This window comes from Ostrea edulis, chromosome 6, assembly GCF_947568905.1.
Source record: "Ostrea edulis chromosome 6, xbOstEdul1.1, whole genome shotgun sequence".
Classification (NCBI taxonomy): domain Eukaryota; kingdom Metazoa; phylum Mollusca; class Bivalvia; order Ostreida; family Ostreidae; genus Ostrea; species Ostrea edulis.
In genome coordinates this window covers 66,943,986-66,964,511 of record NC_079169.1, presented here as the reverse complement: position 1 = coordinate 66,964,511, position 20,526 = coordinate 66,943,986, and the positions used below count along the sequence as shown (strand labels likewise).

At 35.9% G+C, this 20,526-nt stretch overlaps 1 protein-coding gene across 1 annotated transcript in view; it reads right to left on the bottom strand.

Moving 5' to 3' along the window:
- The window catches only part of LOC125646118 (HORMA domain-containing protein 1-like), a 77,882-nt gene that overhangs the window by 47,238 nt on the left and 10,118 nt on the right, over positions 1–20,526 (bottom strand). Inside the window, exons 3-8 of the mRNA XM_048872273.2 lie at positions 12,589–12,733; positions 9,714–9,814; positions 8,215–8,235; positions 7,936–7,962; positions 6,283–6,347; positions 668–819 (exon numbers count right to left, since the gene is read on the bottom strand). Coding sequence (XP_048728230.2) covers positions 668–819; positions 6,283–6,347; positions 7,936–7,962; positions 8,215–8,235; positions 9,714–9,814; positions 12,589–12,733 — 511 coding nt within the window. The remainder of the gene's footprint in view (positions 1–667; positions 820–6,282; positions 6,348–7,935; positions 7,963–8,214; positions 8,236–9,713; positions 9,815–12,588; positions 12,734–20,526) is intronic.

Below are 20,526 nucleotides of genomic sequence, written 5' to 3'. Positions count from 1 at the left end.
TAGTCATTGAGCGCCCTCCTTTAGTTTACTAGGATCATTTTGTATTAGACAATCACATTATTTTGAAGCTAGCACTATGACAAATAAAATCATTGAGGCCAAGTCAAACTTAAACTATAACCAAGTGATTTCTGAGGAAGATTTTTGGAAAAATATTGACTTTAAGTTTTATATTAAGCTATCAATATGTAGACCAATGAAGACATATAGCATTCACACTGACACGTGCAATACCGACATCCTCATTCTAAATGTAATTCAAGGAGATGATAAACTTCTATCTTACAAAGCCTATCCTATACTTTGGGGAAATCAGACTTTAAGTCATTTAGCTTTGCGGGTACTTTGATGTAGAATTGTAATTGCTGATTTCTCCTAGAATCTCGAGTCACTCTCATGTTTTTGTACAGATATCAAATGACAGAAAAGTGAGCTTTGGCAAGCAGTTGGGTATAAGAAGCTTGTATTAACATAATTTACAAAATACAGTTTGATGTAATGAAGTTGACAGTTGTTTAACATTGTTTTTTTTCTGTTATTTTCAAAATTTATCATAAAATGGATGTAAAACAATTTGCCACTCATGGAAAGGCAACCATATGAAAATGAAGTTTTCATATTTTTAAGGTACATTATTCAGTATTTCACATTCAAATAAAAAATTCACCATCATCATAGTAGAGCAACTTCATGGTCAGCATAGCATCCTCTGGAATTGCATTCATAGTCTGTGTCAAAACAACAATAGTGCGAAGCAGTCGAATTGTTGCTTTCTTGATCTCACCAGCATCATTTGCACTAGATATAATCTTATCATTTCTGAAAAAATCAAAGCCCAAAAAAATGTATCTCTTCCAGATATGTAAGGAATATACCTTAAATCAAGCCTGCATGTCCAGTTTGTTTAGATCATATGCAAGATGTAAGTATCCAATCCAGATGTCTTTATATCCTTTCTTTTTTAAACAAACTAGCAAGTTTTTACTTTTTGATATTTTTTGTGAATTCCTGTTATTACTAATCTCGGTTGAGATTCGGCTCGGCTGAATATTTGGACTGACGCCTTCACCGAATCTCAGAGCAGTCCTTCATAATTCATGTCTGGAAATTTTAACTTTCAGCTAACAACCGGTTCTAGCAATTAATGTGCATTTAGGTGACACTGCTGTTTGCTTCAAATAAGTGATTTGACTATCAAACTAACTCTCTATCACTATTAATTTTGTATTGCTTATACGTCTAGGTATAAAAATCCCAAAATGAAAATAGGCACTAAATTTTCCGTTCAAATGAAGACTTCCATGACACAATATTTTATCTCCTGGAATTGAAGAGTTCCTAGAGTCTGCTTTATCTAGTTACTGATACATTGTATCTCTACATACCTACTTGCATTTCGCTAATTTAAAAAACAAACTATAAGAACTCTTCAATTTTGGGAGATAAAATATTGTACCATAGAAGTCTTCATTTCAATGGAAAAATAAGTGATGGTTTATTTTATGGAATTTACATACTTAGACAGTTAAGTAATACAGCATTTATAGTGATACAGATTTGGTTTGATAGTCAACTAACTGATTTGAAGCAAACAATAGTGTCACCTAAGTGCACATCAATTGCTAGAACCGGTCGAAGCTGAAAGTAAATTTCCAGACATGAATTATGAAGGACTACTCCGAGATTTGGTGAAGGCGTCAGTCCAAATATTCAGCCAAGCCAAATCTCAACCAAGATTACTGTTGTTACATACAATCACAGCACACACAATTTTGGAGAAATAATTTCAACTCCCAGTCCCAGTCGAGATCAGAACCAACAGACCTCATATGCCTGCAAAGAAACCTCGCACCAGAGTATATTTCACAATTTAGAGGTCTGGTCATCATTGTTATCGAGATCATCCTTAAAATTTCTTCCAGTGTGACAAAAAATGGCATCCTGCAGCCAATATCTTCCTTGAAATTTATCAGGACTCAACACTCTAAACATGCTAAACTTCATAACATGCAAAACCATCTTCTGTATCACTTGCAGAATTGTAATACACAACATACCGTTGAATATCAATATATTGTCAAAGTTGGTGGGACTTGAAAAACTTTGAAATAACAAGGGTTTAAAGATATCTGAAATTATAAGCACCACATCAATTGAACCTACATGTATGTCTGTCTCCAGTCCTACAATTTTACAGTCTATCTTCTCATGTTTTGATATTGCATATAGATGGAGTTTCTTTATTAGAATAATTAGAGTATTTCTTAATTATCTTGCAAATTCCATTCAAAGTCACATCTTATCCACAGTTGATCTTGATTTCACCATACAGCAACCAATAGGAGTCACAGAGATCATAAACTCTCATGTGGGTTGTCAAAATGTTTTACAAATACGCTAATTCTTATTTCCCAACAAGAAATGTTTTAGAAACATATATACCCTTCTATATGGCAATATTGAAAAGGATTAACTTTAAATCTAGAATGTCTGTAATGATAGTGAGAAAAATGAGTTATAGATCTACTAGTAAGGGGCAACCACAATACTAAGTTTGATATCTCAAGATACTAAACAGAAATTTCCAAATATTTAAACCAGTCATTTGAGTCATGACCTTTGACCTTGTGGCTTAAAAACCAATAGGGGCATCTACTTCTTAGGATGTAACAGTGTACCAAGTTTGATGTCTGGTTCTCAAGAAATTACTCAGACAATATCTTACTATGTCCAGTTTGACGTTTGACGTGACCACAAAATCAGCAGTGGACATCTTCTTCTTAAGGGGAATCAATGTACCAAGTTTGATGTATATCAAGAAAAGGGTTCTCAAGATATTGAGTGGACAATAGATATTGAGTGGACAATATTTTAATATGTCCAGTTTGACCCTTGTTCGTTGACCTCAAAATCATTTGTGGTTATCTACTATACTTTTTAAGGAGAGGGTTCTCAAGATATTGAGTGGACAACACCATCCAATGTTCAAAGGAATGACCCTTGACTTTTGACCTTGTGATCTAAAAACCAATAGGGGTCATGTATTCTCTAGGGGAAGCCACTGTACAAAGTTTGGTAACTATCACGGAAAGGGTTCTTAAGATATTGAGCAGACAAGACTTGGTCTACAGATTGACTGATAGGTGCATAATAATATGCCCCCTCTTTTTAAACAAGATGCCCACAGGCCTTATTGGTCACCTGAATACTAGTGAAAAAGTATCACTACTTCCATGGGCTATGAAATCTAGAAAAAATTTCCTGTTCTGAATATCTAAGCTAATTAAATTCTAATGTTCGGCAACAGTATAAACAAGATGTGTTCTTAAAACTTCACTGCCCTCAAAAGTGCATACACTGATGAAAGGCTTTAAATATTAGGTGTATTAACATTAAAATATCAAAAGATATGACTAATTTGGAGTCATCCTAAAGTCATAATCCTGGGTTATGAAATTCACCATTTTTTGTACATCCTTTTCTGCTATCTCTAAGTATGCATTTAGATTTTAGATTTTATACAGTATCAGCAAACTAACACAAACTAACACATACATACTATATACTAAGTTTGGCCCCACCCTGGGGTCAGAACCCTTACTCTGGAGAAAATCAAATTTACAATTTTGGTAAAAGACTACCTGCTCTATCCATTTAGCACTATATACCAAGTTTGGCCCCACCCTGGGGTCAGAACCCCTACCCTGGGGATCATGAAATTTACAATTTTGGTAGAGGCCTTCCTGCTCTTCATCACCATGCATTTAGTTTTTCTTACACATGTGCGGTTCTTGAGAAGAAGATTTTTGAAAATTGGTCAATTTTGGGCAGTTTTTGCCCTGCCCCTAAGGCCCCAGGGGTGCAGGAATCCTGAAATTTACAATTTAAGTTCCCCTTGTTCCAAAGATGTTTTATACCAAATTTGAAAAGAATTGGAATGATAGTTATCAAGAAGAAGTTAACAAGAGATGTTTGTAAAACACATATGCCCCCATGGTGCAAAATTGAAAAGGGTTATACACACACATCATTTAATTGATAACAGTATCATCAATTCAAAATAATGAGCAGACAATATCTTCCTATGTCAAGAGTGAATTGACCATGTGACCTAAAAATCAATAGGGGTCATCTACTCCTGAAGATGTACCAGTGTACCAAGTTTCATGTCAATCAAGCAAATAATTCTTAGAATATAGGAGACAATATATTACTATGTCCAGTTCAACTATTGTCTTTTGACCTCAAAATCAATATGGGTCATCTTCTCCTAAAGATGTACCAGTGTACTAAGTTTGATGTCTGTCAAGCAAAGGGTTCTCAAGATATTGAGCGGACAGTATATTCCAATGTCCAGTTTGACCCTTGACCTTTAAACATGTGACCTCAAAATCAATAGGGGTCATTTTCTCCTGAAGATGTACCAGTGTACCAAGTTTGAAGTCTGTCAAGCAAAGGGTTCTCAAGATATTGAACGGACAGTAATTTCCTGTGTCCAGTGTGACCCTTGACCTTTGACCATGTGACCTCAAAATCAATAGGGGTCATTTTCTCCTGAAGATGTACCAGTGTACCAAGTTTGATGTCTGTCAAGCAAAAGATTCTCAAGATATTGAGCAAACAGAATATTCCAATGTCTAGTTTGACCCTTGACCTTTGACCATGTGACCTCAAAATCAATAGGGATCATCTTCTTCTGAAGATGTACCAGTGTACCAAGTTTGATGTCTGTCAAGCAAAAGGTTCTCAAAATATTGAGCAAACAGAATATTCCAATGTCTAGTTTGACCCTTGACCTTTGACCATGTGACCTCAAAATCAATAGGGATCATCTTCTTCTGAAGATGTACCAGTGTACCAAGTTTGATGTCTGTCAAGCAAAAGGTTCTCAAAATATTGAGCAAACAGAATATTCCAATGTCTAGTTTGACCCTTGACCTTTGACCATGTGACCTCAAAATCAATAGGGGTCATCTTCTTCTGAAGATGTACCAGTGTACCAAGTTTGATGTCTGTCAAGCAAAGGGTTCTCTAGACATTGAATGGTCAGTATATTCCTATGCCCAGTTTGACCCTTGACCTTTGACCATGTGACCTCAAAATCTATAGGGGTCATCTACTCCTTAGGATGTACCAGTGTGCCAAGTTTGATGTCTTTCAAGCAAAGGGTCCTCAAGATATTGAGCGGACATTATATTCCTATGTCCAGAGTAGATTGACCCTTGACCTTTTGACCTGAAAACCAATAGGGGTCCTCTTCTACTCATAACCAACCCACATATGAAATATCATTATCATCAAGTGGATTGTTCTCAAGATATTGAGCGGACAACATGTGGTCTACCGACCGACCGACCAACCAACCAACCAACCGACCGACAGGTGCAAACCAATATGCCCCTCTTCTTTGAAGGGGGGCATAAAAATGTCTATTGTTCACACATTTAATAACTGACAATTTTGGCCCCACCCTGATACCAAAACCCCTACCCCTGCAATCATCAAATTTACAATTTTGGTAAAGGACTACCTGCTCTTTCTAATATCTATTTAGTGTCAATATAGTATCAACAGCACTAAAGATGTCATTTAAGTGTTTTACACATAAACACTATATACCAAGTTTGGCCCCGCCCTGGGGTCAGAACCCCTACCCCAGGGATCATGAAATTTACAATTTTGGTAGAGGCCTTCCTGCTCTACATCACCATGCATTTAGTTTTTCTTACACATGTGCGGTTCTTGAAAAGAAGATTTTTGAAAATTGGTCAATTTTGGGCAGTTTTTGCCCCGCTCCTAGGGTCCCAGGGATGCTGGAGTCCTGAAATTTAAAATTTATGTCCCCCTTGTCCCAATGATGCTTCATACCAATTTTGAAAAGAATTGGACTGGTAGTTATTAAGAAGAAGTTAAAAATGTTCAATTGTTAACGCGCAACGCAGGACGACAACCAATTGCAATAGGTCACCTGAGTTTACTCAGGTGACCTAAAAAAAGGGGGGGGGGGGGGGGTATAACTATAAATGTTCTAAATTTGATAAATTTCATATTATTATGAATTGGTATGGCCAAATTGTATCTTCAGAACACACAAGTGCTACCTTTACAATGCAATACTTGTTTGTTGAAATTTTGGTCTGGTACAAGACAATTAAGTGGACACACGTCATTGAAAAAGCTATGTTAAAGTTTCCTTAATATACGTACTGTCTACATTGTCTCAACACCATTTTTACCATTCAAATGTAAAACAATGCAAAGCAAAGAATAGTTATATCTTACCTGTAAATATCCACTCCGGTCTCATCTGCATAGCTGAACTTGAATGTGTACGATTCAATGAGAGTCTAAAAAACAGGTTAATGCAAAAACAATAATTCATTGCAATAGACAATAAAAGGAACAGTCAAGAGAGCTGTCCTACTGGGACTAATACCCCCGCTGGACTCTGCATCCATAATAGGGTATATTTGGAGTCTTGTATTGCTGAAGACCAGAAACACGAGTTTCAATATTATTCAAGTTCTACTTGAATACAAGTTACAAGCTACACTAATTCCTTTGACTTCAATTTTTTATCAATATACATGGTCAGGTGTAAAAAGAGGAAATGCAAATCTGAGTACTTTGGTCATCAATTTGAAACTATACACTTTATTAGATGAAACCAATTAATTACTCAATAATAAATGGATGGATGAAAAGACAGTGAAACCAACTGATTAAAAATTAGGGATGTCAATGAGTACTCGGCTATCACTTGACCATATTGATCATCGATTAATTTTTCATAGTCAAGTACTCGTTAAAAATAGCTTTCCTAGTAATGTTTGATAACGTCTAAACACTTCGGTGATTTTGTGAGTAAAAATCATGCAAGGGTAAAATCAAAGCAGTTCATCACCTGAACAATTGGTGAAAAAACTAGATATAGGCTCTCATCCAATATTGTCGACCAAATTATTTCTTTGAACATGTTGCAGGAATAATTAAATCGTACAATGTACATATACATTAGAAAGACCGTATAAATATGTTTGCTTGTTTCTTTTTATGTCCTAGTGCATTTTAGTTTTAACTGTATTTATTTCAATAAACAAAAACATGATAACTACATATCATATTTTTTTTTGAAATTAGAAAACAAGTGCACGTGCACTTATATAAGTTCCTCTCTCATTTGATTCTGATTGTTGCTGGTACAACATTCATTATCAAAATAAAAGTTGCTGTTTATCTACTTCTCGTGCCACAAGTCAGCAATTCAGTTGGACTAGGCCCCTGGTGATAGATTAATTATGGGTCTAGTGTATAATGAGCCTTCATGTATAATGCACACCCTGAAAGTCGGGTTCATTTCCTTGGAAAAAATGCATGGCCCACCCCAAAATTCTCTCAGAAAGAAGCGTGCCCCAAGTTTATTTCGCATAAAAAAGATACTGAAGTGAGATAAAAATTAATAAACATAACTAATAAATTAAAATGAATTTGTTTTATATTGCATGTTGATGTACTTATCATGCTAGCGTACTTGAATATATTAATAACCCAAGCCTGCCTGTCATAATATTGTATCATGTATCTAGCTATGTGCAATTTATATGATGCATTTTATTCAATTGAACAAATTTCAAAATGGTTATCCAGATAAACTGTTGTTATCTGCAGCCTTTCATCCAGTAAACTTGGCTATCCGTGACTGATGACTTAGGTACCCTGTCAGGTTTTTTTTAACCGAGTACTAGACTATCGCTCAACTAAAGCCTCCAAGTATTCGACTAGGCTATCCCTAGGAAATTCCCAAACAAAATGTGTAGACCTATAAACAAGTACAAAAGTTAAAAGATGTGTAGCATCAAAAGCATGTAGAAGGTGTAATATATAAACTGTGTAATATACATGTACAAGCCACTTATATGAAGCCAAATACTTTACCTCAGGATTTTCTGGATCACGGTACAGCTGGAATGTAAGAGAAAATATCCAATTCCAAAGCTTCTAATGTTAAACATACTATCCATTTTCTTTTCAAAGCAATTTGACAAACATAAAACATATCTCCATTTTCTTTCAAAGCAATTATATGTGTATCAAAACATCTATATCAATTATATTACTCTATAAATACTTTATTTGAAATGAAATAGAAGGATTTTTCTCTCCTTATAAATCTTATAAATTAATTTGACACTGAACATCAGTACTAGTACTTACCCCCATAATAAGAACTTTGAGCTGAAAAAGTTGTTTTATGAATTAAAGATCAAAATAGCACAAGTGCCATGCCATTATGTAGTACATACAAGAATATTTATTTTCATTTTCTAATAATGGGCCCTGAGAAGCATTGTACAACTGTACATTGGTATGCATACATATAAGTATGTATATCAGTAATATGAACAATAAGCAGTGATTACTACATATTATACATGTACATATATGTGACATTTCTTCCTAAAGAGTAATCCAGTGGGGATTCAAGTTAGAATAGGTCCTCAGTACCCCCTTGCTTGTTGTAAGAGGAGACTAAATGGGGCGGTCCTTCGGATAAGACCACAAAAACCGAGGTCCAGCGTCACAGCAAGTGTGGCACAATAAATATCCCTCCCTGCTCAATGGCCATAAGAGCCGAGCATAGGCCTAAATTTTGCAGCCCTTCACTGGCAGTGGTGACGCCTCCATATGAGTGAAATATTCTCGAGAGGGACATAAAACAATATTTAATCAATCCTAAAGAGTATCTATAAACAATCAAATTTAGTAAATCTATTTGAATGGTGCTTCTTAAAAAGAAGAAAAAAATTCTCAAGACTACTTATAGTTCTGGTGCTAAATAACAATATCAGAGACATAATCCAGAAACAATGTTACCTTGTGCGAGTTAAGGGCTATTCCAGAAAAAAAAAATATGGGGGGGTGGGGGGTGGGGAAGGCACTTTATTTTTAAGACAGCCACCCATACAATTGAATTTTCCTCTGCTACCACCACCCATACAATTAGATTCTCCCCTGCCACCACCATCCACTATAACTTTTTTGAAAATAATTGGATATTCCTCTCCCAACAATATACACATCTACAAGCATTGTACAAAGTTTCAAGTCCATCCAATAAGCCATATTGGAAGAGAAACGTTCACAAGATTTTGTGACAAACAGACGGACGGACAGGCGGATGGACAGACATAATGACTAAAGAACATTTATCATTCAATATAAATCAACCATCTGCATTCCAAGATTGAAATACATGTAAATAAATATGTTGATGCAGACAGGTTAACCCTCTTCCACATACGTGTAGTTTCTTGGAATGTGTATTCAAAGCAGATGGTATAATCCGGCAACATCAAGCTAAATACAATGTACTTGAAATAGTTTTCAAAATAGATCTGGTATACCCTACCATCTCGCCCTTTTCGTCAGCAAAAACATGCATATGCCTACTAGTCCATTTTGGAAACTGTCATGACTCACAGTGACCTAATTCATAGCTGTATAGGTAAACGATTGACTGTATATTTCTAGGCTGTAGTAGAATAGAAATAAAGTTCCTGTTTTCGTGGATGATGCAAGATAACCTCCTCAGTCTCAAAATGTTGTTTGAAATATAAAAGCCTTGGTTATATTTCAAAACAACATTTCTCGACCTTGGAGGTTATCCTGCATCATACATTTAACTCTACACTGGAGTAGTACATGGTACTTACATATTTCTTGTCCAATGCATCAAAGCACCCTTTCATGTATTGTATGAATTTACAAACTCCTGGACAAGCACTGTCATCTCTCAATGTTTTCAAGTGAAGGTCTAGTGGATGAAAATGAACAAAATATACATTTTGCTATCATTTCAATCATATCCTATTCTGTAGCCAATCTATTACAAGTAAAAACAAGAGGCCCATGGGCCACATTGCTCACCTGTGTCACCTTGGCTCATAGTTAAAGATGTTCCTTACATATTCGCATGTAAAACTTTGATCTCTATTGTGGCCCCAACCTACCCTGGGGGCCATGATTTTTACAAACTTGAATCTGCACTATGTCAGGAAGCTTTCATGTATACTTCTTTGGCCCAATCGTTCTTGAGAAGATGTTCCCTACATATTCGCATGTAAAACTTTGATCTCTATTGTGGCCCCAACCTACCCCTGAGGGCCATGATTTGTACAAACTTGAATCTGCATTATGTCAGGAAGCTTTCATTTAAATGTAAAGTTTTCTGGTCCAGTGATTCTTCTTCAGAAGATTTTTAATGATATTTCCCAATATATTTGCATGTAAAACTTTGATCCCTTATTGTGGCCCCATCCCACCCCCAGGGGTCATGATTTTAACAAACTTGAATCTGCACATGTCAGAAAACTTTCATGTCAATTAGTACTTTCCTAGTCCAGTGGTTCTAGAGAAGAAGATTTTTAAAGGGACTGGTTCGAGATCTTTGAAAAAAAAAATATTTTGCATTTTTTATGTTAAACTTTAATAATATAACTCATTTACTGTTGACAGCCAAAATTTTGACCTTCTGAATGCAAGAATAAAAGCAATATTTTAGCCTTAAATCTGTGTTATGTAAACAAAGACTCGAGTCTTTTAATATGTATAATTATACAAACAAACCAGTGAAATATTAACTTTGAAATCTAAAGCATCTTAATTTTGCATTCACAAATTCTAACATTTCGATGACACATTTTACCCAAATAATGCTCGAAATGTGAAAGATATAATAAACTTAGATCGATATCCATTTCTTTTGAAAATTTCGAAAACAATAACATTCTGCAATCTTTGTTTACAAAACAAATAATCATACATGCCAACTTTCCCGATTTCTGCGGGATTCTCCCGATTTGAAGCAGTTGAAAAGGCAAATCCCGATATCCCGATCGGGATTGCAAAAATACCCCGAAATCCCGATTTTCTAAAAATATCTCCCATTTTACGACAACAAATCCCCATTTCCAACCGGAATTTGAAATCCCGCGTCATTTCTGAACTAGCCAATCAGAAATCGGGACAATAGTCAGCCATTGCTGTTTACCTGTGTCGCATGGTATCGGGGTGATGTAATTTACCTGGTCTGCCTGTGTCGGGGTTCTTATTGGACAGTGCGAAGCATGTTTTGATAGTAATTAATCGGGACGGATTTCATATTGACATATCCTTTACACAAACGTGAATGACAACGATAATAGTGTCACCATTCCCGATTTTTTGCCTCTCGCTGACAGCATCCAAAATATGCAATAAGGTACGTAAAATATATGTTTTTCCAACTATAATAATATAGGCTATCCGAATCTATCTGTCTATAGCGATGTATTACATAGTCTATATAGTGTAGTATTCAATAGACTCTGTGATGCGTAATTCGCACAAGTCTGTACTGAATTTTATATTAGCAAGTAGCTTTAATTTACAAGTAAAAACGTATATTTTGATGTGTTTTTTCCTGGTAATTATTTCAGATGTCATGGGAGCAAAGGTTTTGTTCGCAAACTTCATAGCAGGGCAGACTACTCCTTTTCTGGTTGCAATGCAGATTGTTCCACCAGACTCTGCAAGCCCATGAAATTGTTTACAGACAAGCAAGATCGCCTGTGTAGTCATACCTAAATGCATGTGCTTCAATTTAAATTTTGATATATAGACCAGCCAATGTGTATATGGTGTAAAAGGATGCAACTTTAAGTATTATTTGATATTTGTATGTGACTTGTTGGAGAGGATTTTTTGCTGAATAGATAATTTTATTAAAACACTTATGTATATCTTTCAAAGTGTTTTTTTTTTTATAGTTTTGTTCAAGTCAATGGTCAAACACACTTGGTGTTGTGTTAATGTATGATACATGTATAATGATTAGATTGATATTTTACTTGAAAAGACAAATATTTATTTTCATGGTAAAATGTCGTGAATTTTGAGCGTTGAAAAAAGGTCATCGCGCGCAAAATCTCCCATAGGGATTTTCAAAAGTTGGCATGTATGAATAATAAACTATCAAAATTGAGCTTCTGTGATAATGCATAACCTTAATTTTTACGTGAAATCTTCTAAACACATTAGACAGTAGATTTTTATCATTAAAAGTGAAAAACAAAATTGGGGGGAAATCATGAATCAGCCCCTTGAAAAGTTTTCCCTATATATTCTTTATTTAAAACTCTGATCCCCTGTAGTGGCCCAATCCTACCCCGGGGGTCATGATTTTAACAAACTTGCATCTGCACTATGTCAAAAAGCTTTCACGTAAATTTGCACTTTCCTAGCCCAGTGGTTCTTTAGAAGAAGATTTTTAAAGATTTTCCCTACGTAATTGTATGTAAAACTTTGATCCCTACTGTTAGTATGGCCCAGTGGTTCTGGAGAGGAAGTTGAAAGTATGAAGTTTACAGACGGACAGACAATGGACAACGGGTGATCAGAAAAGCTCACTTGAGCTTGATGTAAAATGTACAAATTTTTATCTCGCCTGAGCTGATCTGGTGAGCTAAAAATTTGTACATTTAACATCAAGCATTCAATGTCTGCATTTAGATTCTCAGTTTCAGTGATTTATTTTTTGTGTGTACATACCTTCAATTGAACGGTCTCCAAATGCATGTTCTGGAAATAGAGCCCTTAAATACGCAATATTTGAAACTGCTACAGCCAACAATTTCTTCACAAACAGTATTGACTTTTGTTCTGTTACAGTCTCATTTGGAAAAATTCCTGTCAGCTAAAAACAAAACAGATTTACAGCCTACTCCGGACATAATGAAATTCAGGGGACCGACCTGAATTCTTCATTATATCCAAAGTTCAATATAACCAATGCTGAACTACATAAATATTGCTACTAGGGGATTTATTTTAACTTCAATATAACAGATAATTCAATATAACCGACTTCAATATAAGTGGAGTGGACTATATATGTATACAATATCACATATATATACACACTTACAGATTTACCCCATGTAATCAGCATGGAAACTTCCAAAATGTAAAAAACACAAAAATCCAATACAAAACAAGCTGACTACCGTAAAGTATCGAGTATTGTGCGCACTTGTGTACAATGCGCACCCCCCACTTTGAAAAAAAAATGTCTGGAAAAACCTTAGTCCTATGTATTGTGCGCATTAAAAAAATTGATAGAATGAGTGTGCAAATTTCAGAAATTAAGGTTAAATTCCGCAGGATGAATTCAAAAATTTGTATTCACGCATTATTTGTGTCCGTAACTACCGATAACAATCGGTAATTTTTTTTTTTTTTTACGATGGTGGACATTAAACTAGTGATTTATAATTATGCAAATATTTTGAGCTCATTTTTTTTATATATTAAAAAAAAATCCGTACTTGAACGATATTTGTGTCTGTAATTACCGATATCTTTCAAATAAAATGTGTTTCAAATCGATAGTAGATAATAATGAATATATATGTATGTGTGTGTGTGTGCTTATTTCATAATCATTAATTCAATTATAATCTTTTAAGATAATTTGTTTTAATTCAAAAATATGGATTCAATCATTTTTCGTGTCCGTTGTAACTATGGATAAAAATCTGTAAATTTATTTTATTTTTACGATGGTGGACGTTAATAACAGCATTAACCCAGTGTTTTATATTTATGCGAATGCTGAGCGGAATGCTCATACAACTCTTCAACATTCGCTGTTTAAAATATCTAAACAGATTCCGTAAATCCCCATATCGTAATTATGGCTTGGGCTTTGATCTTAAATATCCAAGCATAGTGTCTCCTCACTTCCCGGTAATTGTTCAGAAGCCGGTGGGTTAAGGTGGACCAGATAATGATATAATTGCTTTGATTAGTGAACAGGGTTCACTATTACGAATTAAATTACCCCGGTAGATCTAAGTAGAGTATGCAACTTTAAAACAAATTGATTCAATTAGAATAAAAAAACAACATGGGTGGGGCAAATGAAAATTAATTGTTTTCCCCATCCAAAATTTTACATATAAGGGATGATAGAGCTGACATTGGCATCAGTTTCGCTGGGTAAAGACACAAAGATGGGCAGAGAACGACAATCATTTACCGCGGCAGAGAAGCTAAAAGTTACAAAGTATGCGGAGATTCATGGAAACAGGGCCGCTGGCAGAGAATTCAACATAGGTGAGTCAAACATCCGAGCATGGCGATTGAAACAAGAGGCCCATGGGCCTAGAATCGCTCTTCTGATAAATTGTACAACCCCACCATTTCTATTCTTAGCCTCTTAGTATTCTAAATCTTTAGTTAAATCCTAAGAATTCAAAAAAAGTAGGTCAATGTGACCTACTTTTTGGTTTACACATTTTGAGAACCCAAGAAATATCAACTGACAAAGTTTGATGATTTTAAGCCAATTAGTATCTGAATATTGAAATTTAGCTGTCAAATTCCAATCGTAGGTCATGGTGACCTACTTTCTGGTCAGCGAACTCCGAACATGCAAGACCCATCAACTCACAAAGTTTGATGACTGTAGGTCAAATAGTATCTGAAATATATAAATATAGCCGTCCAATTCCAAAAGTAGGTCAAGGTGACCTACTTTTTCGTCAACACCCTTTGAACATGCAAGACCCATCAACTGACAAAGTTTGATGACTGTAGGTCAAATAGTATTTGAAATATATAAATATAGCCGTCAAATTCCAAAAGTAGGTCAAGGTGACCTACTTTTTGGTCGACACACTCCATTGACTCAAGATGCATCAACTGTCAAAGTTTGATGATTGTAGGTCAATTAGTGACTGAAATATATAAATATAACTGTCAAATGCCAAAAGTAGGTCACAGTGACCTACTTTTTGGTCGATACACTCCGAAGACTCAAGATGCATCAACTGACAAAGTTTGATGATTGTAGGTCAAATAGTGTCTGAAATATAGTAATTTAGCTGTCAAATACCAAAAGTAGGTCACGGTGACCTACTTTTTGGTCGACACAAACCGAAGACTGAAGACGCATCAACTGACAAAGTTTGATGATCCTAGGTTTTACAGTGCCCAAAATATGCATCTAAAATTGAAAATGTGAAATTTGAATATCTGCAAAATTCAAAAAGTAGGTCACTGTGACCTACTTTTTTTTTATAAATATGTTTCAAGGCCTCAAGATGCATCAACTTACAAGATTTGATGATTCTAAACCTCTCAGTATTTGAAATAACAACTTAAAATATATCTATAAATGATAAGCCATAAAAATTCAGAAAGTAGGTCATGGTGACCTATTTTTCAGTTGACACATTTCAAGGTCCCATGATCCACCAACTGACAAGTTTTGATGATCATAGGCTTCAAAGTGTCCAAGATATGCATCAAAATTAATTTTAAAATAAATACCTGCAAAATTCAAAAAGTAGGTCACCGTGACCTACTTTTGAGACAACTTGACACAAGGTCCTAAGATGCATCAACTGTCAAAATTTGATGATCCTAGTCCTTATAATGACTAAAATATCTAAGATTTAAGGAATTTAAAAAAAAAATTAATTTAGGTCAACTTTGAAGTGACCTTGAGACCATGCCCTTTGCCCCAGGGTAATGCATTGAACAATTTTTAATCTACAACATATCCTCATCCTTATGTGTAAGTTTGGTGATAATCTGTCCAGTGGTTCTTGAGAAGAAGATTTTTTAGCAACCACTACTTTTGTTTGTATTTTCCTGATTATCTCCCCTTGTTATAGGGTCACATCCCTTTATTTAGTATGTATGAAAGCCCTTGGGCCAATGATACCCTGTAACAAATTTGAAAAAAATTGGCCAAGGGGTTCTTGAGTTATAGCCCTTTTTCTAAAAAGTTTACGCACACCGCACACCGCACAAATGGCCATGGCATTAGCTCTTTGAGCCTTTGGCTCAGAAGAGCTAAAAAGAGAGATTACTAACATTGCCAAAAAGTAAGATGGCATCCAGAGGGAAAGAAAGACAATATCCAGACATTGAGGAAGATATGCTGACATGGATTCGCGACATAAGACAACAAGGAATTGCAGTTTCTATGACAGAATTACAAATTAAAGCAAAAATCACAGCCAAACAAAAGAAGATACCAGGTTACAAAGCATCAAAGGGATGGGTATACAGATTTTTTAGACGCGCCAACCTTTCTATCAGACGACGAACCCACATCGCTCAGAGACTGCCAGAGGACTATGAGGATAAAGTGACCGACTTTCAACGATTCATAATCACTCAAAGAAAGAGAAACAATTATCCCCTTTCACAGATAGGAAATGCGGATCAAACGCCCCTGACATTCGACATTCCATACACATCGACTATCGACAATAAAAGTGCAAAGACGGTTAACATCAAAACAACAGGAAATGACAAGAACAGATTTACAGTTATGCTGGCATGTACCGCTGATGGAGGGAAATTGCCACCATACATCATATTCAAGAGAAAGACTCTCCCTAAGGAAACGTTTCCTAAAGGGATTTTGGTTAGGACACACCAAAAGGGATGGATGGATGAAGATCTAACTCAAGATTGGATCAGAACTGTGTGGAACAGAAGACCCAATTTTATGCAGAAAAGCCTTCTAGTTCTGGACGCATTTCGATGCCATAAGACTGAAAAAACAAAGAGACATCTCAAAGAAATAAAGACGACACCCGCTATCATCCCTGGGGGTATGACTTCAATATTGCAGCCTCTTGATGTCAGCATCAACAAGCCTATGAAATCCCTTATGAGGAAGAAGTGGAATGAATGGATGCTTCATGGGGAACACACTTATACAAAGTCGGGATTGCAGAGGAAAGTGGATTTACCAACAATTTGTCAATGGATTGTTGACGCTTGGGACGAAATACCTAAAGAAATGATTATTAAATCATTCAAGAAGTGTGGAATATCCAACGCAATGGATGGAACTGAGGATGATTTGTTATGGGAAGATGATAAAACTCCAACTGAAGATGAAAATGACGATGACGAATCACCAGACAGCCTCCAATATGCGGACACTGACTTGCCATGGAGCGAGTCTGACTATCAAAAACTATTTGAAAGTGATAGTGAGGAAGAATTTTGCGGATTTACGGAGGCAGACCTTAGGGAATGCAATTGAAGTCAGAACCCGTGTTGTAAATAAATTACTAGTGCTTGCGACATTTTAGTTTAATATACAGTTCATTTTATGTAGTGCTTATGTATTTTACTATTTTACAATACTTAGTGCTTAGTGTTGTATTTCATAATATGTAGTTGAATACGTTCTCATAATAAAATTGTAAACTTAATTTCCGTTTCTCTGTTTTGACACTCCAGTACTAGGGCAGATACAAAACACGCCTGGGTAAATTGTTAAATAAACAGTGGGATACACACCGGCGACATGTAATTAAATTGGACATTGAGCAGTTTATTTCAAAGACAAATAAGGGACATCCGATATTAATTGCTTAACAAGTCAGCGATTCAGAATACGTAACAAAAGACCACGCAGCTATTTCTGATCTTATTGGGTTTTTTTCTTCTGAGTATACGCATATACACTGTACCTACCGATTTTTCCAAGTTGCCTTTCTTCATAAATTAATCCAAAACAAGAGGTACTGTGAGCAATGCTCACTAAGAATACCCCCCGCTTACCCCAATCTCCCAAAGGGTGTTGGTAATGGGTATAAACTACCTCTTTTCTGAGTGTAAAAAACAAATGGCATGACAAACCGAACCATATTGCTACTTCGATGTCCAGTGCGCGTGACCTTTGACCTTTTGACCCCAAAATCGATAGGGAACATCTTCATCCCATGGGTAGTCCTTATGTATGATATGGTGACTGTAGGTGGAAAGGATAATGCTTTAGAGCCCGGAAACCATATTGCTACTTCGATGTCCAGTGCGCTTGACCTTTGATCTTTTGACCCCAAAATCAATAGGAAACATCTTCATCCCATGGGTAGTCCATATGTATGATATGGTGACTGTAGGTGGAAAGGATAACGCTTTAGAGCCCGGAAACCATATTGCTACTTCGATGTCCAGTGTGCTTGACCTTTGACCTTTTGACCCCAAAATCGATAGGGAACATCTTCATCCCATGGGTAGTCCATATGTATGATATGGTGACTGTAGGTGGAAAGGATAATGCTTTAGAGCCCGGAAACCATATTGCTACTTCGATGTCCAGTGCGCGTGACCTTTGACCTTTTGACCCCAAAATCGATAGGGAACATCTTCATCCCATGGGTAGTCCATATGTATGATATGGTGACTGTAGGTGGAAAGGATAACGCTTTAGAGCCCGGAAACCATATTGCTACTTCGATGTCCAGTGTGCTTGACCTTTGACCTTTTGACCCCAAAATCGATAGGGAACATCTTCATCCCATGGGTAGTCCATATGTATGATATGGTGACTGTAGGTGGAAAGGATAATGCTTTAGAGTCCGGAAACCATTGTGTCTACAGACGGACGGACAGACGGACAACCCGATTCCAGTATACCCCCCCCACAACTTGTTGCGGGGGGTATAATAATACAGCTTCAACAGGAGCGTATATTAAATAAACAACAAATTACGAAGAAAAATGAATTTATTTCTTTTCTTTCAGTCCTACTTAGCGGCCATTCACTGCCGTACTGTCATATAGGTACTAGTTTATATTAGCCGGGCCGACCACAAGTTTACCCGGTAAACAAATATGGCGGCGGCAACCAAGAAAATACGAAGTTTGTTTTCAAACACTTGTTTTCAAAATAATTTAGTATGTAAATGTTTAGTCTAGGTGCTTGTAATTGCTATACGTGCATTAGCATACAAATAACGCGATTAAAACCCGGCAGTATTTTGCATAGAGCAAACTGACAAGAGCTATGACAGCGAAAATCGTCACTGGTGACATGAACTAAAACCTGTAAAAAAAAGGATTTTATATTTAGTCCCATGGATTGTGCGCACCCCCCACTTTCTGGGTAAGAAATTCTGGAAAAAACTGCGCACAATACTCGATACTTTACGGTATTTTCACCATAAAAGTTCCCTGAATTAACTGTCAGTCCTATTAGTAACAAGAAGTTAAGTACTGTTTACTTTATTTTTTAAGCGGCCTTGTCAAATTAATCAACTCTCAAGACATAATCCTTGTCATGAATGTTTATTTTGTTCATCACTTTGCATTTCTACAAAATAATTTATGAAATCTTAGTTTTACATCAAAACAACATTGCCAATCCACACAGAAATAAAGTTCTCACAAATATCAACAAGAGGCCCAAGGGCCACATCGCTCACCTGAGTTACCTTGGCCCATATCTGAAGACTTTCCATATATATTTGAACGTAAAACCTTAGTCCGTATTGTGGCCCCAAACTACCCTCGGGGGCCATGATTTGAACAAACTTGAATCTCCACTATGTCAGGAAGCTGTCATGTAAATCTCAGCTCTTCTGGCTCATTGGCTCTTGAGAAGAAGATTTTTAAAGATTTTCCCCTATATATTTTTTATGTAAAACTTTGATCCCCTATTGTGGCCCTAATCTACCCCCGGGGACCATGATTTGAACAAACTTGAATCTGCACTATGTCAGGAAGCTTTCATGTAAATCTCAGCTCTTCTGGCTCATTGGTTTATGAGAAGAAGATTTTTAAAGATTTTCATAAAACTTTGATATCCTATTATGGCCCCAACCTACCCCCGGGGGCCATGATTTGAACAAACTTGAATCTGCACTATGTCAGGAAGCTTTCATGTAAATTTCAGCTCCTCTGGCCCAGTGGTTCTTGAGAAGAAGATTTTTAAATGACCCCACCCTATTTTTGCATTTTTGCAATTATCTCCCCTTTGAAGGGGGCGTGGTACTTCATTTGAACAAACTTGAAAGCCCTTTACCAAAGGATGCTTTTTGCCAAGTTTGGTTAAAATTGGCCCAGTGGTTCTTGAAAAGAAGATGAAAATGTGAAAAGTTTACAACGACGCCAGTACCGACAGAAAACGGACAAATTTTGATCAAAAAAGCTCACTTGAGCCTTCGGCTCAGGAGAGCTAAAAATGTATAGTTACAGTACATGAATGATAATAGCAACTGTACTTTAATATTTTACTTTAAAAATATCAGCCATCCATATATTGAACACTGAAACATGAAGTATGATAAAATATAGATATGATATGAACATGAACACTGCTGCTTCACAGCATTTGTTCATTTGGTACCGATTAAAATTCTTCTGGATTTGCAAAGCTGTCTCACATGTCAGATAAGATTTTACTATTCTAATATATCAAGAAATATAGTATAAAATGACTTAACAGTCTATTTAACTAAAATAGTTTTGAATGGTAAAATTATTTTCACTATACAATTTCAAGCATGCAGTGATTTTTCTACATTTTTTACAAGGGTCCTGTGGCTTTCAAATTGGGAAAAATTGTGGAAATTTCAGTCAAATTGGGAAAAATCAATTTTATCATAAATAAGTTTTAAAATCAATCTAATTAAAATCAGATCCTAGAATAAGCTCACAATCACTACAATA